Source organism: Pongo abelii, chromosome 12, assembly GCF_028885655.2.
Source record: "Pongo abelii isolate AG06213 chromosome 12, NHGRI_mPonAbe1-v2.0_pri, whole genome shotgun sequence".
NCBI lineage: Eukaryota > Metazoa > Chordata > Mammalia > Primates > Hominidae > Pongo > Pongo abelii.
Window position 1 is genome coordinate 25927258 of NC_071997.2, and position 27958 is coordinate 25955215.

Genomic DNA, 27958 nt, shown 5'->3' on the forward strand with positions numbered 1-27958 from the left:
CGCAAGACACATACACACAGACACACACACAAAGAAAGAGGTTAAAGAAAAGGACAGCCAGGTGTGGTGGCTCACACCTAATCCCAGCACTTTGGGAAATGAAAGTGGGAGGACTGCTTGACCCTAGGAGTTTGAGACCAATCTGGGCAACATGGCAAAACCCCATCTCTACAAAAAGATAGCTGAGCTTGGTGGCATGCACCTGTAGTCCCAGCTACTTGGGAGGCTGAGATGGGAGGCTCTATTGAGCCTGGGAGGTCCAGGCTACAGTGAGCTGTGATTGTGCCACTGCACTCCACCCTGGGTGACAGAACAAAACCCTGTCTCGAAAAAAAAAAAAAAGGACGGCCAGGTGCAGTAGCTCACACCTGTAATCCGAGCACTCTGTGAGGCCGAGGCAGGCGGATCACCTGAGGTCGGGAGTTCGAGACCAGCCTGACCAACATGGAGAAACCCCATCTCTATTAAAAATACAAAATTAGCCGGGCATGGTGTCATATGCCTGTAATCCCAGCTACTCAGGAGGCTGAGGCAGGAGAATCGCTTGAACCCGGGAGGCAGAGGCCACAGTGAGCCAAGATCGTGCCACTATACTCCAGTCTGGGCAACAAGAGCAAAACTCTGTCTCTAAAAAAAAAGGGGGACAAAGCAAATGTAGTAAAACATTAACATTTTCAGAAATCTGGGTGAAGAACATTCCAAAATTCTCTGTTATATTTTTTTTCCCCAAGGACCAACTTTTTTTTTCTTTTGAGATGAAGTCTCACTCTTGTCCTCCAGACTGGAGTGCAATGGTGCGACCTCCACCTCCCCAGCTCAAGCGATTCTCCTGCCTCAGCCTCCCAACTAGCTGGGATTACAGGTGCCTGCCACCAAGCCCGGCTAATTTTTGTATTTTTGGTAGAGACAGGGTTTCACCATGTTGTCCAGGCTAGTCTCGAACTCCTGACCTCAGGTGATCCACCCGCCTCGGCTTCCCAAAGTGCTGGGATTACAGGTGTGAGCCACTGTGCCCGGCCTGTTGTATTCTTATAACTTAATCATAAGCACAAAATTATTATCAAATAAAGATTAATCTGAATCTAGTATTTACCATACACTCAATTTTTCTGTTTTTCTCAATTTTTCTATATATCTGCAATTTTTTAAAAATTTAAAAAGGTTTTAAAAACAGTATTTACAACATGATACAATGTCTGTTTTTAAAGATGTTTGTACGCTTTTGTTTTTTCAGCATTTTCTAATTCTTCTGTAATGTATATAAAAATAATTAACAAAACAAATGCCTTCTACTAGATGCTACTAGATGTGAAGCATCTCCCACCACACCTCCATTTCATCCTCCCTGGGATCACTAGCGGAACACACTGTCACTTACACAGGTAGACCTGTCACTTTTTCAAAGCTGTATAAGCTGCTGGTCCTACAATAATCTTCATCTAGCCCTTTATGCAGAAATCCAGACAAAGAGGAGACAATACCCATCCTATTTAAAGTGAAAAGAAGATCAGTGAGATTCTTTACACATTACTAGGCAGGCTGAGAAGGCCCTTGCTCTGTAAGCCCCCAGACTCCCATAAAGCTATGCTAGGGACTCTGTCCCCAGGACTCACAGCTTCTCAACTGGAGAACACAGAAAAGTGGCACTTCCAGGTCTGGAAACCTTCATATAATTGAATATCATCACGCTCTCTTAAGAAACTCATGGAATGATCTCAATCTCATTTATCTTAGTCCTCAAATCAAGTAATTTGAGGACTTCAATAAAGAGTACTCCGAAATCAGGAGACTAAATTTGAGGTGTGCCCCAAGCACTGACCTTTATAACCTACCCACCCAGATTACAAGTACCAAGTTTCAGAATACAGCCCATTATGTATGTCTTAATTTCACTGCTGACCATCATTCTCATAGTACGTCAATACTTCTTGTTAATGAGAAGAGCCATCAATTCTATAGAACAGGGGATCTTCAGATCTCCTAAAATCATGTCAACTCTTCTGTGTACGTGCCTCTTTCTGTGGGTCCAACACTTTAATCAGTCTTGAAAGGGTCAAAGCCCAAAGAAAAGAACTAACCCAGGGATAAGCATCCTCTGGAGCACTGGCCCTTGCTTTCTTCCTTTCTCCCTCTTTCACTGTCTCAGAAAAGAAACATGTAAAATTCTCTCTGCCAACAGTAAAGAGACCACTTTGGGATCAGTGTCTTCATCAAGATAAAGACTTAAGGGGACTGAGTGTGGTGGCTCATGCCTGTAATCCTAGCACTTCGGGAGGCCAAGGGAGGAGGTCCCTTGAGTCCAGGAGTTCAAGACCAGCCTCGAAAACATAGCAAGACCCTGTCTCTACAAAAAAAAATATTTTTTTTTCCTTTTTTGACACCAAGTCTCACTCCATCGCCCATGCTGGAGTGCAGTGGCGTAATCTCAGCTCACTGCAACCTCCGCCTCCCAGGTTCAAACAATTCTCCTGCCTCAGCCTCCCAAGAAGCTGGGATTACAGGCATGCGCCATCATACCAGGCTAATTGTTGTATTCTTATTAGAGACAGGGTTTCACCATGTTGGCCAGGCTGGTCTCGAACTACTGACCTCAAGTGCTGGGATTATAGGCATTGGCCACTGCACCTGGCCAAAAAAAGTAAAAATTAACCTGGCATGATGGCCACCTGTAGTGCCAGTTACTCAGAAGGCTGAGGCAGGAAGATTGCTTAAGCCTAGGAGTTCAAGGCTGCAGTGAGCTATCACTGTGCCACTGCACTCCATCCTGGGCGATAGAATGCAAGACTCAGTCTCAAAAGAAAAAAAAAAAAAGACTTGAGGAAATTTTTTTTTAACTGGATGGCATGGTATTGTTAAATTTTCTTCCAGTTCAAAGGAGGAAAAAACAATCATCACATCAAAAAAAAGTATGGGGAATACCTCAAAAACAACTCCCAAGCTGTTCTCCCCACTCTCTAGCTATTTCTGCCTCCCCAGGGGTGAGGCCCAAACATCTCACAGAAAAGAATGAAGGCCAAGACCACAACGGTTACACTCTGTGCTCTCATTCCAGGAAGGCCTCTTCTCATTCATTATGCTCTGATTTCAACGGAAACACATTGTAGCTCCAAGATTGCTACTGACTTCCCTGCAACTTTTCACCAACATCTGGGTAGGTTCGTGTGAGAAAGTGATGATCATCAGCTGATGACTTGATAGGGTAAGAAAAGATAATCAGGTTATCTTTACCTTCTTTTTTTTTTATTTTTTTTTAATTTTTTGTAGAGATGAGGACTTGCTATGTTGCCTAGGCTGGTTTCAAACTCCTGGACTCAAGTTATCTTCCTGCCTTGGCTTCCCAAAGTGCTGGGATTACAGGCATGAGCTACTGTGCCTGCCCACTGGTGATCTTTTAATCAACATTAAAAAATAACTACAATACAGCCAGGCGTGATGGCTCACGCCTGTAATCCCAGCACTTTGGGAGGCTGAGGCGGGCAAATCACAAGGTCAGGAGTTCGAGACCAGCCTGGGCAACATGGTGAACCCTCGTCTCTACTAAAAATACAAAAATTAGCCAGGCGTGGTGGCAGGCACCTGTAATCCCAGCTACTCGGGATGCTGAGGCAGGAGAATCACTTGAACCTGGGAGATGGATGTTGCAGTGAGCCAAGATCACGCCACTGCACTCCAACCTGGGCGACAGGGTGAGACTCAGTCTCAAAAAAATAAATAAATAAAATAAATAACTACAACACTGAGATATAATTCACAGACCACACAATTCACTTAAAGTATATAATTCAATGGCGTTTAGTATATTCAGAGTTAAGATTATGATTACCACAACCAATTTTAAAACATTTTCATCACCCAAAAAAAAAATCCCATGCCCACTAGTAGTCACTCTCCTCATCTCCACCCCACATTACCCCAGCCCTAGACAACCACTAATCTACTTTCTGTCTCTACAGATTTGCCTATTCTTGACATTTCATATGCATGGGATCATACAATGTTTGGGTGTTTTGTGACTGGCTTCTTCCACTTAGCATAGTGTTTTCAAGGGTCATCCATGTTGGAGCACATATCGATACTTAATTTCTTTCAGTCTTTTTTTTTTTTTTTTTTTTGAGACAGGGTCTTGCTATGCTTGAGTGCAGTGGTGTGATCAAGGCTCATTGCAACCTCGAGATCCTGGGCTCAAGTGATCCACTCACCTTGGTCTCCTAAAGTGCTAGAATTACAAGTGTGAGCCACTGTGCCTGGCAATTACTCCTACTTTTTTTTTTTTCTTTTGAGACAGTCTTGCTCCATCGCCCAGGCTACAGTGCAGTGGCAATCATAGCTCACTACAGCCTTGACCTCCCGGACTCAAGCAATCCTCCTGCCTCAGCCTGCAAAGTAGCTGGGACCAGCTAATTTTTTTTTGTTTTTTGTAAAGATGGGGTCTCCCTATGTTGCCCAAGCTGATCTAAAACTCCTAGGCTTAAGCAATCCTTCCACCTTGGCCTCCCAAAGTGTTGGGATTATAGGCACGAGCCACCACACCCAGTGATACTTAATTCTTTTCATCGCTGATATTTCCATTGTAACAATATATCACATTTTGTTTATCCTCTAATCCAGTAGTCCTCAACCTTTTTGGCACCAGGGACTGGTTTCCTGGAAGACAATTTTTCCATGAACCGGGGAGTTGGAGGGGGGGTGGTTTCAGGATGATTCAAGCACATTACATTTATTCTGTACTTTATTTCTTTTTTTTTGAGACGGAGTCTCGCTCTGTTGCCCAGGCTGAAGTCCAGTGGCACGATCTTGGCTCACTGCAAGCTCCGCCTGCCGGGTTCACGCCATTCTCCTGCCTCAGCCTCCCGAGTAGCTGGGACTATAGGCGCCCGCCACCACGCCCGGCTAATTTTTTTGTAGTTTTAGTAGAGACGGGGTTTCACCGTGTTAGCCAGAATGGCCTGAATCTCCTGACCTCGTGATCCGCCCACCTTGGCCTCCCAAAGTGTTGGGATTACAGGCGTGAGCCACCGCGCCAAGCCTGTGTACCTTTCTATTATTATTACATTATAATATGTAATGAAATAATTATACAGCTCGCCATGATGTAGAATCAGTGGGAACCCTGAGCTTGTTTTCCTGCAACTAGACAGTCCCATCTGGGGGTGATGGGAGACAGTTGACAGATCATCAGGCATTAGATTCTCGTAAGGAGCAACCTAGATCCTCGCATGCTCAGTTCACAAGAGGCTCCTGCTCCTATGAGAATCTAATGCCACCACTGATCTGAGAGGAGGCGGAGCTCAGGCAGTAATGAGAGCAACGGGTAGCAGCTGTAAATACAGATGATGCTTCGCTTGCTCGCCCACCACTCACCTGCTGTGCAGCCTGGTTCCTAACAGGTTGGGGACCCCTGCTCTAATCAGTTGATGGACATTTAAGTTGTATCCATTTCTTGGCTATTATGAATAATGCTGCTGTGGACATTCATATAAGTTTTTGTGTAGGCCGGGTACAGTGGCTGATGCCTATAATCCCAGCACTTTGGGAGGCCAAGGCGGGCAGATAACTTGAGGTCAGGAGTTTGACACTAGCCTGGCCAACATGGCAAAACCCATATCTACTAAAAATGTAAAAATTAGCCGGGCGTGGTGGCACGTGCCTGTAATCCCAGCTGCTCGGAAGGCTGAAGCAGGGGAATCACTTGAGCCCGGGAGGCAGAGGTTACAGTGAGCTGAGATCACGCCACTGCACTTCAAACTGGGCAACAGAGCAAGACTCCATCTCAAAAAAAAAAAAAAAAGTTTTGTGTAGATGTTTTCATTTCTCTTAGGTACACTATGAGTGGAATTGCTAGATCATATAAAGTCTATGTTTAGTCATTTGAAGAAATGTCAAACTTTTCCAAAGCAACTGCACCATTTTACATTCCCACCAGCGGTCTATGAGGGTTCCAATTACTCCATATCCTTGCTAACACTTCTCATCTTTTTTATTTTAGCCATTCTAGCGGGTGTAAAATAGTGTCTTACGGTTTTAATTTGCATGTCCCTGATGGCTGATGATGCTGAGCCTCTTTTCAAGCTTCTTGACCACTTGTATATCTCTTTTAGAGAAATACCTATTAAGATCTTTCGCCCATTTTCTAATATGGTTGTCTTACTATTGAGTTGTAATAGTTCTTTATGTTTCAAACAAATCTCTAATAAGATATGATTTGCATATATCTTTTCCCATTCTGTAGGTTCTTTACATTTCCTTGATGATGTCCTATGAAACACGTTAAGGTTTCAATTTTGATGAAGTTCAATTTATCCTTTTCTTTTGTTGCTTTTTCTTTTGGTGTCACATCTAACAACTGCCTGATCCAAAGTCAAGACGAATCAACCTGATATATTTTTTTCTAAAAGTTTTATAGTTTTAACTTTTACATTTAAATCTTTCATCCATTTCGAGTTAAATCTTCTGTGTGGTGTGAAATAGGGGGTAACTTCATTATTTTACACGTGGATAACTAGTTGTTGAAAAGATGATTCTTTCCCCCATTGAATTATCTTGTGGAAAATTAATTGATTAGACCGGGCATGGTGGCTCACGCCTGTAATCCCAGCACACTGGGAGGCCGACGCGGGTGGATCACGAGGTCAGGAGATTGAGACCATCCTGGCTAACATGGTGAAACCCCATCTCTACTAAAAATATATATATAAAAAAAAAAATAGCCAGGCGTGGTGACAGGCACCTGTAGTCCCAGCTACTCAGGAGGCTGAGGCAGGAGAATGGCGTGAACCCAGGAGGCAGAGCTTGCAGTGAGCTGAAATCGCGCCACTGCACTCCAGCCTGGGAGACAGAGCAAGACTCTGTCTCAAAAAAAAAAAAAAAAAAAAAAGAAAAGAAAATTAATTGATTAAATGTGACGGTTTATTTACAGACTCTCAGTTCTATTCCATTGATCTGTATGTCTATCCAGATGCCAGTAGCACACTGTCTTTATTATTGTAGCTTTGTAGTAAGTCTTGAAATCAGGAAGTGTGAGCATTCCAACTTCACTCTTTGTCAAGATTATTTTGGTTATTCTGAGTCCCTTGAATTTCCATATGGATGTTAAGATCAGCTTGTGAATTTCTGCCAAGAAGCCAGCTAAGTTTTTGAGAGGTAGGGACTGCATAGAGCAATGTGGGGAGTACTGCCATCTTAACAATACCAAGTCTTCCAATCCATGCCATAGAACATCTTTCCATTTACATGGATCTTCTTTAATTTCTTCCAATAATGTTTTTTTACTTTATCTCATTTTTGAGACAGGGTCTTGCTCTGTTACTGAGGCTACAGTGCAGCGATGCGATCGTGGCTCACTGCGGCCTTACCCTCCTGAGCAAACCTCCACCTCAGCCTCCCGGGTAGTATGCATCACCCACCACACCAGGCTAATTTTTTTTGAGACAGAGTCTTGCTCTGTCGCCCAGGCTGGAGTGCAGTGGCGCAATCTCGGCTCACTATAGCCTCCGCCTCCCAGGTTCAAGCAATTCTCCTGCCTCTGCCTCCCGAGTAGCTGGGACTACAGGTGCACACTGCCAAGCTCGGCTAATTTTTTTGTATTTTTAATAGAGACAGGGTTTCACCATCTTGGCCAGGATCGTCTTGATCTCCTGACCTTGTGATCCACCCGTCTCAGCCTCTCAAAATCCCTCCCGTTGGGATTACAGGTGTGAGCCACCACGCCTGGCCTAATTTTATTTTTTGTAGAGACAAGATCTTGCTGGGGTGCCCAGGCTCATTTCAAACACCTGGCCTAAGGTGATTCTCCCACTTCAGCCTCCCACAAGTGCTGGGATTACAGGTGTGAGCCACCACACCTGGCCCCAACAATATTTTGTAGTTGTCAAAGTTTTTCTATTAAATTTTTTTTTTTTTTTTTTTTTTTTTTTGAGACAGAGTCTCGTTTCGTTCTGTAACCCAGGCTGGAGTGCAGTGGCATGATCTTGGCTCACTGCAACCTCCACCTCCCAGGTTCACACCATTCTCCTGCCTCAGCCTCCCAAGTAGCTGGGACTACAGGCGCACGCCACCACGCCTGGCTAATTTTTTTGTATTTTTTTAGTAGAGACGGAGTTTTACCATGTTAGCCAGGATGGTCTCAATCTCCTGACCTTGTGATCTGCCCGCCTCGGCCTCCCAAAGTGCTGGAATTACAGGCGTAAGCCACAGCGCCTGGCCAAATTTACTTCTAAGTATTTTATTCTTTTTGATAACAGTGCAAATGGAGTTGTTTTCTCCTTTCATTTTCAGATTGTTCACTGAAAATATATAGAAATAAACCTGATTTGCCAGGCGTGGTACCTCTTGCCTGTAATCCCAGCACTTTGGGAGGCCGAGGCGGGTGATCACGAGGTCAGGAGTTCAAGAACAGCCTGACCAACATGGTGAAACCCCATCTCTACTAAAAATACAGAAATTAGACAGGCGTGGTAGCACGTGCCTGTAATCCCAGCTACTCTGGAGGCTGAGGCAGAAGAATCACTTGAACCCAGGAGGCGGAGGTGGCAATGAGCAGAGATCATACCACTGCACTCCAACCTGTGTGACAGAGCGAGACTCTGTCTCAAAAAAAAGAAATAAACCTGACTTTTGCATACTGATCTTGTATCCTTCAACCTTGCTAAATTCATTTAGTAGTTCTAATAGGTTTTTTTTGTGGATTCCTTAGGATTTTCCATATTCTGTCATCTGCAAATAGAAATAGATAGTTTTACTTCCTTTCCAATCCGGATGTCTTTTATTTCACTTTCATGTCTCTTGCGCTAGCTAGGTCCTCCAGTACAACATTAAACAGAAGTGGTAAGAGTGTATATCCTCGTTTTATTCCTGATCTTAGAAGGAAAGAATTCAACTGTTTACCACTAAATATGTTAGCTGTGGGTTTTTCTAGCCAAGCACAGTAGCTCACGCCTGTAATCCCAGCACTTTGGGAGGCTGAGATGGGCAGATCACCTGAGGTCAGGAGTTTGAGACCAGCCTGGCGAACATGGCAAACTCCCGTCACTACTAAAAATACAAAAACTTAGCTGGGAGTGGTGGCAGGCGCCTGTAATCCCAGCTGCTCAGGAGGCTGAGGCAGGAGAATTGCTTGAACACAGGAGGTGGAGGTTGCAGTGGGCAGAGATCATGCCACTGTACTCCAGCCTGGGTGACAGAGCAAGACTCTGTCTCAAAAAAATAAAAAGGTTGGGCACAGTGGCTCACTCACACCTGTAATCCCAGCACTTTGGGAGGTCGAGGCGGGCAGATCACTTCAGGTCAGGAGTTCAAGACTAGTATGATCAACATGGTGAAACCCCGTCTCCACTAAAAACACAAAAATTAACCAGGTGTGGTGGTGCACGTCTGTAATCTCAGCTACTTGGGAGGCTGAGGCAGGAGAATCGCTTGAACCCGGGAGGCAGAGGTTGCAGTGAGCCAAGATCACGCTACTGCATTCCAGCCCAGGTGACAGAGCGAGACTCTATCTCAAAAAAATATAAAAATAAAAAATGTGTGTGTGACACACACACAAATACATACATATATATTAGCTGTGGGTTTTTCATAGATGCCCTTTATCAGGTTGAGGAAATCCTCTTCTATTCCTAATTTGTTGAGTGTTTTTATTATCAAGAGGTATGAAATTTTGTCACTTTTTCTCTATCTATTGAGATGATTATATGTTGTTTGTCCTTTAGTCTGTTAATGTGGTATATTATATTAATTTTCAGATGTTAAACCACAGTTGAGGGGCCAGGTGCGGTGGCTCATGCCTGTAATCCCAGCATCTTGGGGGGCCAAAGCAGGCAAATCACTTGAGCATAGCAGTTTGAGACCAGCCTAGGCAACACGGCGGAACCTTGTCTCTACAAAAAATACAAAAATTAGCCAGGTGTGGTGGCGCATGCCTGTTGTCCCAGCTACTGGGAAGGAGGCTGAGGGGGGAGGATTGAGCCTATATACTGAAGTCTCTCACCCTCTTCTCAGATGCATTACTGGTTGCTATGATTTTCCCAATATTTTCTCATGAACAAATGTGGTAAGAAGTTGAGCAACAGGGTCATGTGGACTCTTGCGACAAAGAAACAAGAAACCAGAAAAATGTTTTTACCACTATCTTGAGGAATTTCATGAATTGTTCTACACACCCTCCTACCTGCTCTTTGTCTTCCTTGTCTAGGACATCTTCTGCACACATACCACGGTCATTTGTAAGTTCTCAAAAGGTACACTATTTGTCACCCTCTTTCAATGAGCTCAAAATAATAAAGCAATAATAATCAGACTGGAGTCTCTGGAGTCAGACCCACTATGTGTGTGACACTAACAAGTTCTGTAACCTTTCTAGGTACACTTCAGTTTCTTACCCACAAAATAGAGATAATACTATCATCTACCCCAAAAGGTTGTTATGATAAGTAAATAATGTATGTGAAAGTGCTTAGAACAATGCCTGGTGCCTTTATGTATATTGAAGTAAACCATGCCACTGACAAACACATTTGATTTTACCCTCTTAGATAGTTGTAGGGTGTTGGGATGTAGAAAGGAAAATACTTTCTATACTCTCTGGACTGAATATAAGCTCTAAGAACTGAAATTGCACTGGCCAGGCGTGGTGGCGCACGCCTGTAATCCCAGCACTTTGGGAGGCCGAGGTGGGCAGACCATGAGGTCAGGAGATAGAGACCATCCTGGCTAACACGGTGAAACCCCGTCTCTAATAAAAATACAAAAAATTAGCTGGGCGTGGTTGCAGGTGCCTGTAGTCCCAGCTACCCAGCTACTCGGGAGGCTGAGGCAGGAGAATGGCCTGAACCCAGGAGGCAGACCTTGCAGTGAGCTGAGATGATGCCACTGCACTCCAGCCTGGACAACAGAGCGAGACTCCATCTCAAAAAAAAAAAAAAAAAAAAGAAAGAAATTGCACAGGACAGCATATAAACATATTAACAGGCTGGGTGCGGTGGCTCACGCCTGTAATCCTAGCAGTTTGGGAGGCCAAGGCGGGTAGATTACTTGAGGTCTGGAGTTTGAGACCAGCCTGGCCAACGTGGTGAAACCCCGTCTCTACTAAAAATACAAAAATTAGCCAGATGTGGTGGTGTGTGCCTGTAATCAGCCAGACTGGGTGGAGTATGCCTCAAATCCCAGCTACCCCAAAGGCTGAGGCAGGAGAATCACTGAACCCAGGAGGCGGAGGTTGTAGTGAGCCAAGATCGCGCCACTGCACTCCAGCCTGGGCAACAGAGCAAGACTCCATCTCAAAAAAAATAATAAAATAAGGCCAGGCACAGTGGCTTACCCCTGTAATCCCAGCATTTTGGGAGGCCAAGGTGGGCAGATCACAAGGTCAGGAGATCAAGACCATCCTGGCTAACACGGTGAAACCCCATGTCTACTAAAAATATAAAAAATTAGCTGGGCGTGGTGGCAGGTACTTGTAGTCCCAGCTACTCAGGAGGCTGAAGCAGAAGAATGGCGTGAACCCGGGAGGCGGAGCTTGCAGTGAGCTGAGATCGCACCACTGCACTCCAGCCTGGGTGACAGAACGAGACTCCATCTCAAAAAAATACATAAATAAAATAAAATAAAATAAAACAAAATAATAATAATAAATGTCTCTATTCTCAAGAAAGAAGTCAACCTGACAGAAAAAAAAAAAAGGATGGGAGCTGGTAGAACATCACAGATAAAAGCACAGCTTCTGGAATCTGGTGGACCTGTGCTTCACTTTATATTGACTATTACCTTGAAACAGACACTTAACTGCTCTAAGCCTGTTTACTCACTGGTAAAATGGGAAAAATACAGACTATAAGGAGGTTTGATGAGGATTAAGACAATATTTGCAAAGTACCTGGCACACAGCAGCCATCTAATAAACAGCAAGTGATTTTTTTTTTTAACGGCTTTTTTTTTTTTTGAGACAGAGTCTTGCTCTTGTCGCCCAGGCTGGAGTGCAAGGGCATGATCTTGGCTCACTGCAACCTCCGCCTCCCAGGTTCAAGAGATTCTCCTGCCTCAGCCTCCCAAGTAGCTGGGACTACAGGCGCCCACCACCACACCTGGCTAATTTTTGTATTTTTAGTAGAGACAGGGTTTCACTATGTTGGCCAGGCTGGTCTCGAACTCCTGACCTCGTGATCTGCCCGCCTCAGCCTCCCAAAGTGCTGAGATTACAGGTGTGAGCCACCGCGCCCAGCCTTAAATTTAGTTTTATAAGGAAAAAAGGAACCCATGTTAGTCCAAGGGTTCTCGGCCTCGGCTATATATGTGAATCCCCTGGAAAGCTTTAAAAAAGGAAGGCTGCCTAGACTACACTTCAGACGAACTGAATCAGAAGCTCTGGGGTTGGGACTGGATGTCAATATTTTTAAAAGTTCTCCAGGGAATTACAATGTGCACTTGGAAGTAAGAACCACAATAGCTAGCCAGAAAAGATGCCTCCATTTTTACCATCTAAAATAAATTTTTTTTAATTAACATCTACAAAATCCTTACAAAATAAACCCAAGTCAGAATTTCTACTTTCTCAAACCAGAATTACTACTATCTCATGGAGAAATGGAAGCTAACAGAGTTTGAACAATTTGTTTCTGGAAGAAACAGAGAGACAAGTTTAAACCTCTTGTCAGGCCCTAAAGCTGACAACTCTTATTCAGATGCATTTCTAACTACCACTATTTCCTCAGCATGACTACAAACCCAGTCATGATCCTCTCTTCGATAAAATCCTTTAATGTACCTACCCCTTCAGAATCAAGTCCAGACTCCTCAACAGGAACACAATCCTTCAGAACTTGGCCCCAAGTGGTATATGGTGAGCATGAGTCACATACATTCAGTCTGCTCTGGCTCTCGTCTAAACAGTTCAACCACCAACCACGCAAGCAGATGCTGCTCAGTCTCAGCAGCTAGTTAACATGCCAAGGCTACAGTGTTAATACTGTAGAATGCAAGGTGAACAGCAGCCCTAGGAACTGTGCAACATAACAAGACTACTGGCCCTGCTTTTCATTCTAGCCTCATCTGTCTCTGATTCTACTTTATTTCGACACACTCATCATCCCCTCTCTCTCTCTCTCTTTTTTTTTGAGATGGAGTCTCACTCTGTCACCCAGGCTGGAGTGCGGTGGCGTGATCTTGGCTCACACTGCAACCTCCACCTTCCAGGTTCAAGCGATTCTCCTGCCTCAGCCTCCTGAGTAGCTGGGACTACAGAAGCATGCCACTACGCCTGGCTAATTTTTGTATTTTTAGTAGAGACGGGGTTTCACCATGTTGGCCAGGATAGTCTCGGTCTCCTGACCTCATGATCCACCCGCCTCGGCCTCCCAAAGTGCTGGGATTACAGGCATGAGCCACTGCACCCAGCCTCATCAACCCCTCTCTTTAACCTTAGGACCTCGGCTTTTTTCCCTCTGCATGGGACACGGATTCCTTACTCTGCAGACCTCAACCTAAAAGGCACTTCCTGGAAGAAGCCTTCCCCACTACCACCAACACTACTGCCCCACTTCAGGTTAGAAGCTCCTGCTGTGTCCTCCCACAGTGCCCCAGAGTTCCCCCATCAGCATTCTCAGTGCTACTGAGTACAAGGACCATGTTATCTTGCTCACTAATTCCCAGGGCCTGGCGCCTAGAAAGTGGTTAATGTATGTGGAATGAAGAACAGCCCAGAAGGAACACAGAGAAGCAGCTGTAACTGATCCACAACAGCAGGTTATTCTCCTAACTCAGGTCTCACATTCTGCCACCTCTAAAGTGAGCTGGCTGGGCACAGTGGCTCACACCTGGAACCCCACCTCTTCGGGAGGCCAGGGTAGGCGAATCACCTGAGGTCAGGAGATGGAGACCATCCTGGCCAACAGGGTGAAACCCTGTCTCTAAAAATACAAAAATTAGCTGGACGTGGTGGTGTGTGCCTGTAATCCCAGCTACTCAGGAGGCTAAGGCAGGAGAATGGCTTGAACCCGGGAGGTGGAGGTTGCAGTGAGCCGAGACTGCACCACTGCACTCCAGCCTGGAGACAAGCGAGACTCCATCTCAAAAAATAAAAAAAAAATAAAGTGAGTTCTGTGGGAAATGTTAACAACTGTTGAATCTGAGCATCACAGATACAATGATCATTCTCTATTCTTCTAATTTTTTTGTTTATTTTGGTGACAGTCTCGCTCTGTTGCCCAGGCTGGAGTGCAGTGGTGCAATCTCAGCTCACTGCAACCTCCGCCTTCTGGGTTCAAGCCATTCTCCTGACTCAGCAACCTGAGTAGCTGGGATTACAGGCTGCAGTGCAATGGCGTGGTCTCAGCTCACTGCAACCTCCACCTCCCAGGTTCAAGTGACTCTCCCATCTCAGCCTCCCAAGTAGCTGGGACTACAGGTTAATACTAATACTAATAAAAATACTAACTTTTGTATTTTTAGTGGAGACAGGGTTTCATAATGTTGGCCAGGCTGGTCTCGAACTCCTAACCTCAAGTAATCTGCCCACCTCAGCCTCCCAAAGTGCTGGGATTACAGGCGTGAGCCACCATGCCCAGCCTTCCAATGTTTTTTAAGTTTGAAAATTTTCATAATAAACCTTTGGGGAAAAAAATAATGTGACCTTTGCCTCTATTTCTAATCCTGCTTTCCTCGCTAGGTATTACTTAACTACAGGATACCCAGCAACAACCTGTCATAATTTCCCACCATCTGATGGCAGTGCCACAGGACACAGAGAGAGTACAAACCCACTGTCAATATAAGAAAGCAATAGCCGGGCATGGTGGTTCACGCCTGTAATCCCAGCACTTTGGGAGGCCGAGGCAGGCAGATCACGAGGTCAGGGGTTCGAGACCAGCCTGACCAACATGGTGAAACCCCGTCTCTACTAAAAATACAAAAGTTAGCCGGGTGTGGTGGCACGCGCCTGTAGTCCCAGCTACTCGGGAGGCTGAGGCAGGAGAATGGCGTGAACCTCGGAGGCAGAGGTTGCAGTGAGCCGAGATCACGCCACTGCACTGCAGCCTCGGTGACAGAGCGAGACTCTGTTTCAAAAAAAAATTAAAAAAAAAAAAGAAAGCACTAAAAAACTCTTAGGTCAGGTAACAAAAAGGCCTGCCAACAGCCAGATACTAGGTTCCAACAAAATGCTGGGCTTTCATCAATTTCCTTCTCATTACAGCCTTTTCTTTCTTTCTTTCTTTCTTTTTTTTTTTTTTGACACAGAGTCTCACTCTGCTGCCCAGGGGGAAGTGCATGCAATGGTGTGATTCTCCTGCCTCAGCCTTCCGAGTAGGTGGGATTACAGGCACCCACCACCACACCCATCTAATTTTTATATATTTAGTAGAGACGGGATTTCACCATGTTGGCAAAGCTGGTCTCGAACTCTTGACCTCAGGTGATCTGCCCACCTCGACCTCCCAAAATGCTGGGCTTACAGGTGTTAGCCACCACACCTGGCCAATTATAGCCTTTTCTATAGGCGAGGAGAACTGTTCTTCAGGTCTGAGATGAGGAAGAAGAAAAAGATGCTGAAAAGTGTGTGCAAGTTGCCAAAGAGAGCACAGCACTGATGGATTAAAAGTCAGGGGAGGCTGAGTTACATAAATTCGGCTTGCTCTGGTGCTGGTCTAGCAGCCAAATCACCAATCAACCAAACATGCTCAATTTTAGTGGCTACCTAATAGGCACAAGAGAGAACATGATTATCACTAAAGAAAAAGCCCCTGTTCAAGACAGCTATTCCCAAAGGACTGTGCACTCCTAAACAGTTCCTCTAGAAAAAATGCTGACAAGGACATTAACTTTTGAAGTTCAATAGATGGAAGAACCCCTCACTTTCTATCTCCTTCGTTCCCTCCTGTACAACATTCCTGAGGCACAGAACCGTGATGTCAGTGCAGCTGACCTAGGCTCTGACACTTGCCATTACCTCTTGCTGCTTCTCCTCATTGGGGTAGGTGTCTACAAATACTCCCAGCCCCACAAATTTGTCCATGTTTCCAAACACAGGCCCTAGAGAGAGAGAACAGATGATGAACAATGAAATAAAGCTAAGAGTTGATAAAGGAATAATATATCACTATGATGGAGGAAAAAGTAAAATTCAAATGACTCCCAAACCTCTCTCAAGATGAGAAAACACATGTAAAAGTACCCAGCAAAGTGCATGGCCTGTAACAAGTGCCCAGTAAATATCTGTAATTGTTTGTTGTAGGAGGCAAGGGAAAGAGAGAAGGCCACTGCAACCTTATTTAGCACTCAGGCAGCTTCCTGATCCAAACTGGTTGCTAAGGTGCCCCTACAGAATTCTGCTTTACAAACAATTGGTAAAGACTATGCCCCCAAGAGAGAACTGAATTCCCTAGTTCTCCTTCTTGTTCCAAAAGAGATCAGGTCAAATCAGGTTGAGCCTGCCATCTACATGGAGCAATAATAGCTCCTACACAAGGAAAATAGATAACTCTTCTCTTGACTCAGCAGTGCTGAGATCATTCACTGTAAATGCTCAGAAGAAATCAGCTCACCCAATCGTCAGCGTTCAGGAGAGCCAGTGCTTTCATCCAGCCAACAGGCCAGGTAGTTGCACAAGAAACTCAGAAAGAAGTAATAAGCAAGCAACTGCCTCAGGATGAGTCAAATTCAGCTGCTTATGAGGACTCAGACCCCATTCTAGAGACTAGATGGACCAGTGTTCATCCACATACATTAAGGGAGAAGGAAAACAGCTGGCACTGTGGGGAAGGAACCTTTTCAAAAAGAGGGCACATGAAAAAGCAGGCTGTCACACCCACACAAGAGTAACACAGGGTCCCAATACCTGGCTGCATCCGATCCTTTGTGTACCAGATTGCCAAGCCATCCCCATGCAGATTCTTCTTTCCTTGTCCATGGATTTTGAAGTGCACCTGCAACTCCCAGTCTCTCAGGAAACATGGCTAAAGTGAGAAAGACATTAGAATCAATAAAAAGCATGAAATGCAAAACCCCTCAGGCCCGCATCAGCAATCGACAGACTTGGAAAACACAAATGCAGGTAACACTAGGCTAAGGGTTAAAACCTAAATCTAAGACTTGCTATGTGTTCATGTCATAAAATTAAATGGATTGAACCATTCAACTGTTTAGAGATTTAATATGAAAATGAATAAACCTCCCAATTATCTTCAACATTTCCCAACAGAAACAGGACAGAACTCCAAAGCTGGAAAAGACAAGAGTATACCAAACTCCACTCCTGTGATCCTACACCCACCCAGCAAAGTAGCTCGGCTTTTAGAGTACAGATGGCTGAATTCATACTCATTTACAACTCAAGATCACCCCTCAGACAGAAAGACTCTGAAAAGCTGGATTTAAAGAAAGGTCAAAGCCTAATTTATTATAGTAGAAAAAGAAAAGCTAAGCTGTTATGCAAACGTTTCCAGGAATAAGTAGCAGATACTACAGACAACTCTAATTAGCTAGACCTGGCCCTCTGCCAAGCTGAGGGGTAAGCCAGAATTCTCACAAGAAGAGCAAGTTACAGTCCCCCCAAACACTCCCGTCCATGGCCAAGAAGCTTAAATGCACTTGAAAATGGATGCAAGCGGATGGTTAAGTGTTTTAAATAGTTGAACGGTTTCAAGAAAAAAACAGAGTGGGTAGTTGATTTAGGGAAGCTTCTGGTTAAAAGTCTACTGTGAAGAAAGAAGTGAAGGAAGAACAGACAGACCAGCTGGGTTCAGCCAAAGGCTCTCCATATAGATTGTTCTGGGCAACATATTGCTAGATCATTTTCAGTTTTCATTCTTTATTTCTGGGATATTTTCCAAAAGTGTTCATATTAGAAGTACACAGTCAAAATGAAAGGGGGTTGGGTACTCCTGCATTTAGCAAGGGGCCTGAAATCTCCTACTCTATTGAGCCAGTCTCTGTCTTGTCACTCTGGATTCTTATCTCTCTGCTGTTTCATTACGATTTCAGAGAAACGGCCCAGCGCGGTGGCTCACGCCTGTAATCCCAGCACTTTGGGAGGCTGAGGTGGGCGGATCATAAGGTCAGGAGATCGAGACCATCCTGGTTAACACGGTGAAACCCCGTCTCTACTAAAAAATACAAAAAATTAGCCAGGTGTGGTGGTGGGCGCCCGCAGTCCTAGCTACTCAGGAGGCTGAGGCAGGAGAATGGCGTGAACCCAGGAGGCAGAGCTTGCAGTGAGCTGAGATAATGCCACTACACTCCAGCCTGGGCGACAGAGCGAGACTCCATCTCAAAAAAAAAAAAAAAGATTTCAGAGAAAGGTCAGGCACAGTAGCTCACACCAGTAATCAAAGCATTTTGAGAGGCTACGGTGGGAGGATCATTTGAGCCCGGGAGGTCCAGGCTGCAGTGAGCTGTGATAGCACCACTGCACTCCAGCCTAGGCGACAGAGTGGACAGAGTGATGAGACCCTGTTTAAAAAAAAAAAAAAAAATTGCTTTCAGAGAAAGAGTGAAATTCAGTGGGGCAGGAAGCTGCCAGGAGGTAGGTATTATGCCCCTGGGAAGAGGGCAGAGTCACAGAAGTTTTCAGTGAGCCAAGACGTGTCTGTCACTGATTTTTGGCCTCCTACAGCACAATGCTATACTGTTTTGCTCAGGACCATGTCTAATCGCGGTTCTGAAATTCTGCCACACACTGGATTCACCGACAGAGTTTTAAAAAATCCCAATGGCTAAGCTGCACCCTATTCCAATTAGATCAGAATCTCTGGGGGTGAGACCCAGGCATTGATTCCAATGGATAGCCAAATTTGAGAACCACCGCTCAAACAAATGCATCCTATTCAAATAACTCAGAAACAAGCCCATAGTCATGGTGATAGCCAGATAACAGCGAATACAGGTGTCAGAAGTCTGAAAAAGGGAAGAACTAGAGGCTATACTAGAACTGCTGCTACAAGTTATGTAGAGACAGCCAGCCAGCAAGACAGCAGCAGAGTATCAAGCCTTGAACATAATCGTCTTGTAACCCAGAAGAGCCCCATCAACAAACTTTTAGAAGTGTAATAACATAACACATATTTCTGTAACCATTTTAACTTGCCAATCTTTTCATGTCTATTGTCTTATTTTATTCTCACAACAACCCCAGTGGGCAAGTAAAACAGGTATTCTGAAGCTCATTTATCAGATGGAGAAACAGAAAACTAAGAAGTTAAATAATCTGCCTAGGGCTCACAGGAGGACTGTGACAGAGCTGGATCGAGAATCCCAGTCTTTCAACTGTCCTTTATCTCTGCTACCAAAACACAATGCTCTGTACTCTGTCCAAAAATGAGCTCGGCACTATGATCTAGGTTAAGGGGCCAGTTTGTGCAGATAACTAATGTAGAAATTTCTCTTGCCCTCCTGAACAGGGAAAAGAAATCGTTCTCTTTTCTGAGATTCGCTTATCTACAACTAATGAGAAAAACCATGTAAAATTAAGTTCTTAGTTTATGAGAGTTCCAGAAAAAGTACCAAAGGATGCCAGAGTCATGCCCAAAAGTAAACTGGTCGTAAAAGATTTAGAAAGAGCCCTGGAAACAGAAAAGAAAGCATCATCTTACACTTGTACAAAATCACAGTGCAGCCACACCAGGAATACTGCATTCACTTCTTGTCGCCATACCTCAAGGAAGACAATGCAGCTAGAAAAGGTCCAGAGAAGGACAAATAAAATGACCAACAGCTCAGAGTGGCTTTCACATGAAAATAAAATTTTATATCAGACTCTTCAAATTGAAATAACAAGATGGGGATGCTGGGATAAGATTTGGGATCAATTTAAGAGAGTACTCTCAACCAGGCCTGGTGGCTCACACCTATAATCCCTGACCTTTGGGAGGCCAAGGCAGGAGGATTGTTTGAGACCAAGAGTTTGAGACCAGCCTGGGCAACACAGCAAGACCCCATCTCTACAAAAAATGTTTTAAAAATTAGCCAGGTGCAGTGGCACATGCCTGTAGTCTCAGCTACTCAGGAGGCTGAGGCAGGAGGAGCCCTTAAACCCAGGAGTTTGAGGCTGCAGTGAACTCTTATAATCTTCTTACAAAGTGGTTAAGCAGGAGTTAAGTTATTATTAAACCCTAAGAAGTAGTACTATTGGGCCTATCAGGAATTAAAGACATTTCAGGAAAAAAAAATGCATTATTTGCTATAAGTAAATAGAGAGCATTTTCCTAAATACCTGATTTATTTATTATCAAGGTCAGAATAATCTCAAAAATAAAGATCCTTGATATCCACAGAAGACAGAACACCAGGGGGATAGACAGTAAAATTAAATCAGTATGCCACTGCTGAACGGCTTTTAGGCCTTTCTAGGTCACCAACACAGGAGGGAGAAGGATTCTTACCACCCGGTTCCACAAGGCACCCTGTTTACTTTGCATATCTGGGGTAAGGCGGATATACTGGGTCATCACCATGGCATTGCCCATCAGATTCCACAGTGAGGAACTGCCTGTGCCCACACCTACAGGAAGGAAGTAGATCAGTTCATACTCTTCAACACCAATCCATTCAGAAAGCAGCCACCACAGGGCCTCTGAAAGCTAAGCCATCATCTTTTCCCCCTTTAATGTCACTCAATCTCCTATCTTCTCTCACTCATGAATCTTAAATCCTTACCATCTCTACAACTTTCACAAGGCCTTTATCAGGTGAGGACCCCAAAGTACATCAGAACTATCACTTTATGCATGTTACAGTAACCATAGCTCACATCCATTCTTCCCGTTTTATATGTGAGTAAACTTCATCATCGTAAAAGAATTTTCCTGAGTTATGTCAAAAAGAGTTTGACAGGCCAGGTGCAGTGGCTCACCCATGTAATCCCCACACTTTGAGATGATGAGGAGGGAGAGCATCTTGAGGTCAGCAGTTTGAGACCAGCCTGGGCAACATAGAAAGACCCTGTCTTTATCAAAAAAAAAAAAAAAAAAAATTAGCCAGGTGTGGTAGTCCTTGTCCACAGTCCTAGCTACTCAGGAGGCTGAGGTGTGAGGATCGCTTGAGCCCAGGAGATTGAAACTGCATGAGCCATGCTTGTGCCACTGCACTCCAGCCTAGGCAACGGAACAAGACCCTGTCTCTAAAAATATATAAATAAAAATAGAAAGAGTTTGACCCTCAGGTCTCTGGGGCTTAGTCACATTCTTCCTTTTTTTTTTTTTTTTTTTTTTGAGATGGAGTCTCTCTCTGTTGCCCAGGCTGAAGTGCAGTGGCACGATCTCGGCTCACTGCAAGCTCTGCCTCCCGGGTTCACGCCATTCTCCTGCCTCAGCCTCCCGAGTAGTTGGGACTACAGGCGCCCGCCACCACACCCGGCTAATTTTTTTGTATTTTTAGCAAAGACGGGGTCTCACCGTGTTAGCTAGGATGGTCTCAATCTCCTGACCTCGTGATCCGCTCGCCTTGGCCTCCCAAAGAGTGGGGATTACAGGCGCGAGCCACTGCCCCGGCCGTCACATTCTTTCTTTAAACAATCCTTAAAGTGTGAAGCTACTTCCTGTACCCTCAACTATAAACTTCTTTAAGAGTGAAAACTGTGTCTGCAAACCCATAAGCATTAGCAAAGACATCAGCACAGAGGCACTGCAGGCATGTAAGTGAATAAATGACTACCCTTAGTAGTAGCGTATACTCTTGCACTTTGAATTGTTTTCTGTCCCACTACCTAAGCCTTAGTGGGGAAAGACTTGTGTTAGTTAAGCCATCTGCACTGGTTTGTCATCGTTTTGTAGCTAACTGCATTAATTTTCTGGCTGATAAGCTGTGCTTAGAGTTCTGTGAACCCTAACCTCTTTCACCAATAGGGCCCCTAGGCTGGAGAAGAGAAGGTGGTTCTACCCAGCAACATAAATTTATTATCTTTCTTCTCATTTCGTTCAAGTTCTACCCCAGTTCTTCCTCCTGCTTTATTTCTAGCACATCCACAGGTCCATCTGGAGACCGGCTCATTGCTAGTAGCCCTCAATCACTCCTCACCATTCTCAATTCTCTCCCCTTCCCAAACTGCTCCTGTCTAACTCCAGGCCTAACACTAGTGGTACCCGACAGCCCTGCCTTTACCTACTGGAAACTTCCAGAGCTCGGCAGGCACACCTAACTCCTGCCTTTCAGACCTGTGGCTCCCAAACGCGGAGGGAGTCCCCGTGGGCCCCACCACCGCCAGCAGTTTCCTGCGGGCCACGAAGCCCTTCGCCTCCCCCGCCTCTACCCCTGAAATCAAGTCCCGAAGCCCGCCCCACTGCACGACCACCTCACCCTGGGCGCCTCACCCTGGTAGGGCTTCGACAGCGAGTGCTCCCGTTTCAAGTACTCGAACGTTTGACCCGCCCCGACTTGCTGTGGCCCCTGCCCAGACCCCAACAAAAGAAGAAGGAGTAACATCCTGGACCCATCCCGAGCTAACAAACATCGCCGCCACTGCTGCCACGACCTAAGGGGTCCCAGAGTCGCCGCCATCTTTCCCACCGCCGACCCTTCATCAAAAGCCCGCCCCGTCGCCCAACCCATTGGCCCGAAGAACCATCTGCCCCGCGTCCTATTGGCTCTCGTCAAGCCCCCGCCCCTGCAGGTGACCATATCACCGATTGGCTGGCTTGGGTATCAGTTGCCTTGCCAACCCAGAAAAGGGGCGTAGCCGAATGCCCAGACTCCCTTATTTGCATTTGTCCTGAGTTCCACTAGGCTTGCTGGGATACGTAGTTTATTTGTATTTTGTTTTCTGCGTACGAGAGTAAATTTAAAGAGATAAAACGTTTCTTCTGGTCCCAAACATTCTATCCTCTCTGCAATAGTACGCTCCTGACTGCAGCTCTCTGAATCAATTTGGAAGATATAGCAGTGAAAGGAGAAAAAGACAAATCCGTAAAATAGCTGGAAAATTATCAATTTATGAAAGACTTGAACAGCACTACCAACTAACTTGACCTGATGATATTTATAGAAACTCCACCTAACAACTGCGAAAGACACATTCTCTTCAAATGCAAATGACTCCCTTGCCGTGGTAGTCTGGGCCATCAAGCAACCTACAGATATAAAAGAATTGAAAGCACACAAATTAATTAATTCTAAAAGCCATCACCTCCTTTCCTCCCTTCCTATTTTTTCTTTTTGGTTTGAGATGAGGTCTTGGCCGGGCGCGGTGGCTCACGCCTGTAATCCCAGCACTTTAGGAGGCCGAGGCGGGCGGATCACCTGAGGTTGGGAGTTCGAGACCAGCCTGACCAACGTGGAGAAACCCCGTCTCTATTAAAAATACAAAAAAATTAGCCAGGCGTGGTGGCACATGCCTGTAATCCCAGCTACCGGCAGGCTGAGGCAGGAGAATCGCTTGAACCTGGGAGGCAGAGGTTGCAGTGAGCCGAGACCAAGCCATTGCACTCCAGCCTGGGCCACAAGAGCACAACTCCATCTCAAAAAAAAAAGAGAGACAAGGTCTTGCTCTGTTGCCCAGGCTGGAGTGCAGTGGCACAATCTCAGCTCCAGCCTCTACCTCCCTGGCTGAAGTGATCCCGCCATCTTAGCCTCCTGGGTATCTGGGACTACAGGCACATCCCTTCGTCTTTACCCGGCAGACTGGTCTCCACGTAGCCACTAAAGTGATCAAAACCATCTAACCATGATAAGTGTCAGGGTTAAATGAGTCAATATTGGTAAACCTCTTAGAACAGTGCCTTGCATGTAGTAAGCACTATTTCTTTCTTTTTTCTTTTCTTTGTTTTTGTTTTTGTTTTTGAGACAGGGTCTCTCTGTCACCCAGGCTGGAGTGCAGTGGCATGACCACAGCCTCAAACTCCTGGACTCAAGGGATCTTCCCACTTCAGCCTCTCAAGTAGCTGGGACTACAGGTGTGTGCCACCTCACCTTGCTAATTTTTATTTTTTGTAGCTATGGGGTGGGGGGGAGGTCTCACTAAGTTGCCCAGATTTGTCTCAAACTTCTAGACTTCAGCGATCCTCTCTCCTCAGCCTCTCAAAGTGCTGGGATTAGAGGTGTAAGCCACCGCACCAAGCCATAAGCGCTATTTCATCATCATCATTCTTATTAACCGGGCCTTTGATGGCTCACCGTCACCTGTGGGGAGGAGATTCAAGCCCCTCAACTTGGCACACAAAGCCCCCGTGCCATCTCGCCCTGGCCTTATTGCCCATGACTCTTTTCCTCCATCTTTATGCTCCAGCTTCCCTTCCCTCTTTTTTTTTTTCTGCAGTCCACTTCCTTCTGGAGGTCCTTCTCAAACCTCTCGGGCAGGGTAGATTCCCCTGTCTGAGCTCTCAAAGTGCTCCATGCACATCTCATATAGAGCAATTGACAGATCTGTGTTTATGTCTTCCCAATAGACTTAACCAAAGTTAACACTCTCTTGCTTTCCTGAGCATGAATATATTTAATAAGATAAACATAATTATGAGCCTACTTTACAGGGGATCAACTTTTTAAAATTAAAGCTGTCACAGCTATTTTTTTTAAAGAGATGGAGTCTTGGCCGGGCACGGTGGCTCAGGCCTGTAATCCCAGCACTTTGAGAGGCAGGAGGATCACCTGAGGTCAGGAGTTCAAGACCATCCTGGCCAACATGGTGAAACCCCATCTCTACTAAAAATACAAAAAATTAGCTAGCTGTGGTGGCACACGCCTGTAGTCCCAGCTACTCAGGAGGCTGAGGCAGGAGAATCGCTTGAACCCAGAAGGAGGAGGTTGCAGTGAGCCGAGACCGCACCACAGCACTCCAGCCTGGGCAACATAGTGAGACTTCATCTCGAAAAACATATATATACATATATATACAAAAATTAAACAGGCGTGGTGGCGGGTGCCTGTAATCCCAGATACTTGGAAGGCTGAGGCAGGAGAATCGCTTGAACCCAGGAGGTAGAGGTTGCAGTGAGTCAAGAAGATTGCACCACTGTACTCTAGCCTGGGCAGCAGATCTGTCTCAAAAAAAAAAAAAGAAGAAGAAATGGGGTCTCAATCCATCAGGCTTGGGTGCAGTACTGTGATCATAGCTCACTACAGTCTCAAACTGCTGGGTGAGCCTCAGCTAATTTTTAAAATTTTTTCTAAAGATGGGGGTCTCTATGTTGCCCAAGCTGGTTTCAAACTCCTGGCCTTAAGCCATCCTCCCACCTCATCTCTCAAAGTGCTGAGATTACAGGCGTGAGCCATGGTGCCCAGCCTGTCACAGCCATCAGTCTTTGACACCCTCCAGTGTCAAATGTCTGGTGCTAAGACTTTAGGAATTGCAATGAATCTGTTCATGTCATACACTGGCTTTAAAACCATTCATAACTCCCAATTACCAAAATCCAAAGTCCTTAGTGTAGCGTTCGAAGCCCTTTGCATCCTGACTGAAATCAGGCGTTACGCATGTGTACTGTAATGTGTGTCACCTGGAATTATGGAGCTCAATTAACAGATTATGGGTTTGTCTCCTCAGCAAGGCTGGGAGCTCCAGGACCACAGGAAGCAGGTCTTACTCATTTCCTGTCTCAGGCCCCACCCATTTCCCCAACCCCAACCTATCACCCAGCACAAAGTAGGGGTTCTGTTTTGAATAAAATTATTTCCATTGCATTTCTCTGTAAGATGAATTTTTAATTGTAGTAAAATGCACATAAAGGCTTGGCGCAGTGGCTCACACCTGTAATCCCAGCACTTTGGGATGCCGAGGTGGGTGGCTCATCTGAGGTCGGGAGTTCGAGACCAGCCTGACCAACATGAAGAAACCCCATCTCTACTAAAAATACAAAATTAGCCAGGTGTGGTGGCGCATGCCTGTAATCCCAGCTAGTTGGGAGGCTGAGGCAGGAGAATCGCTTGTACCCGGGAAGTGGAGGTTGCGGTGAGCCAAGATCGCGCCACTGCACTCCAGCCTAGGCAACAAGAGTGAAACTCTGTCTCAAAAAAAAAGAAAAAATACACATAAAATACAACTTATAATTTTTAAGTACAGATGGTCCTCAGCTTACAATGGGGTTACCTAAAGAAAAACCAAACCCATCCTAAAGTCTAAAAATCCTAAGTCAAACCATCATTAAGTCAGGACCATGTGTGTTCAGTTCAAAGGTATTAAATTCATTCGCAGTGTCATGCACCCTGTAAGCTGAATTTCTGATAGATTGACACAAGCAGAAATCTCATTGTAAAATTCTGTGTGATGAGGAAAAGGGGAATAAAGGAGAAGGGTGTGAAAGGTGAGATGCACTGGACTATAAATCAAATCATTTTGTTCAGACTGTTGCAATAGGAAGAATGCTTATTAATGAGGAATGTATCAAAGAAAAGGAAGAGCCAGGCCCGGTGGCTCATACCTGTAATCCCAGTACTTTGGGAGGCTGAGGCGGGTGGATCACGAGGTCAGGAGTTCGAGACCAGCCTGGCCAATATAGTGAAACCTCATCTCAACTAAAAATACAAAAATTAGCTGAGCGTGGTAGTGCGCACCTGTAGTCCCAGCCACTCGGGAGGCTGAGGCAGGAGAATTGCTTGAACCCAGGAGGCAGAGGTTGCAGTGAGCCAAGATCATGCCACTGCACTCCAGCCTGAGCAACAGAGTGAGACTCCATCTCAAAAGAAAAAAAAAAAAAGGAAAGGAAGGACAGGCGGGGCTCGGTGGCTCACACCTGTAATCCCAGCACTTTGGAAGGCCGAGGTGGGGGTGGGGGGCGGAATCATTTGAGGTCAGGAGTTCGAGACCAGCCTGGCCAACATGGTGAAACCCTGTCTCTACTAAAAATACAAAAATTAGCCGGGCATGGTGGCTGTAATCCCAGCTACTTGGAAGGCTGAGGCAGGAGAATTGCTTGAACCCAGGAGGTAGAGGTTGCAGTGAGCCGAGATCATGCCATTGCACTCCAGCCTGGGCAACAAGAGTGAAACTCCATCTCAAAGCAAAACGAAAGGAAGGAGACCTGGGGTAATCCAGGTAAGCAAGGGATTTTTCATGAGAGGAAGGATGGAGAGGGTCTTATCTGAGTCACTGAGGAAGGGTGGAAGTGGGTCTTATCTTGGGATATTCCAGAGCAGGGTAGTCCCTTAAGACAGCCATCTCTCAGCTGGGCACAGTGGCTCATGCCTGTAATCCCAGCACTTTGGGAGGCTAAGGCGGACAGATCATATGTCAGGAGTTTAAGACCAGCCTGGCCAACAAACATGGTGAAACCCTGTCTCTACTAAAAATACAAAAAAAAATTTGCCGGGCATCATGGCACGTGTATGTAATCCCAGCTACTTGGGAGGCTGAGGTATGAGAATCTCTTGAGCCTGGGAGGCAGAGGTTGCAGTGAGCCAAGATCGCGCCACTATACTCCAGCCTGGACAACGGAGTCTACAAAGCGAGATGGAAGGAAGACAAAAGGATGGGAGATTTCTTTACTGTAGGTGCTTTTCAGAAGCACAAGCTTCAGCTAAGTTCAACACAGTCAAGGTGTTGAGGGGTGGTAATGGGAAAGAGAACAAGTAGCCATGGCCCCTTCAACACCGCCTTTTATTCACACGCAGAGGCACCTCTGAAAGCTGGCTCAGATCTTGCACTACCATCCTTTCAGCTGCCTAGTGGTCCCCTTTTTCTCTGTGGAATCATCTATCTCCCACGATCTAGGGCTACACAACTTCAGGGCCAGGGTATTCATATACAATGTGAGTTGTGCATTCCAGCAGTTCTGCATGATTCGTCTACCTTCCTGTTTTCCAAACCAAAGAGCAGGGCTGGGCGCAGTGGCTCATGCCTGTAATTCTAGCACTTTGGGAGGATCGCTTGAGCCCAGGAGTTCAAGATCAGCCTGGGCAAGATGTTGAGACCCTGTCCCTTTTAAAAAATTAAAAACAACAACAACAACCAAAGAGGTACCTCCACTCAGGAGCACCTTGAAGCCTGATGCCCCTTCACCCCATGACAGAGGCTCCAGGGCAGCCTCTTGGCCTATTCTTTCCACTGCTTCTC

General features: G+C 45.5%; 1 protein-coding gene across 4 annotated transcripts in view; it reads right to left on the minus strand.

The window, feature by feature from the left end:
- Positions 1–22524, minus strand: part of LMAN2L (lectin, mannose binding 2 like) — a 33785-nt gene extending 11261 nt beyond the window's left edge. For 2 of the 4 annotated variants that reach the window (XM_024242411.3, XM_024242412.3), the window contains exons 1-4: positions 22287–22524; positions 20361–20479; positions 16820–16937; positions 15932–16014 (exon numbers count right to left, since the gene is read on the minus strand). In XM_024242411.3, coding sequence (XP_024098179.3) covers positions 15932–16014; positions 16820–16937; positions 20361–20479; positions 22287–22524 — 558 coding nt within the window. Of the gene's footprint in view, positions 1–15931; positions 16015–16819; positions 16938–19571; positions 19653–20360; positions 20480–22286 lie in introns of those variants that run through there. The other 2 variants (XM_054547192.2, XM_054547191.2) reach the window with 2 other exon arrangements.
- Between the last annotated feature and the right edge of the window lie 5434 nt (positions 22525–27958).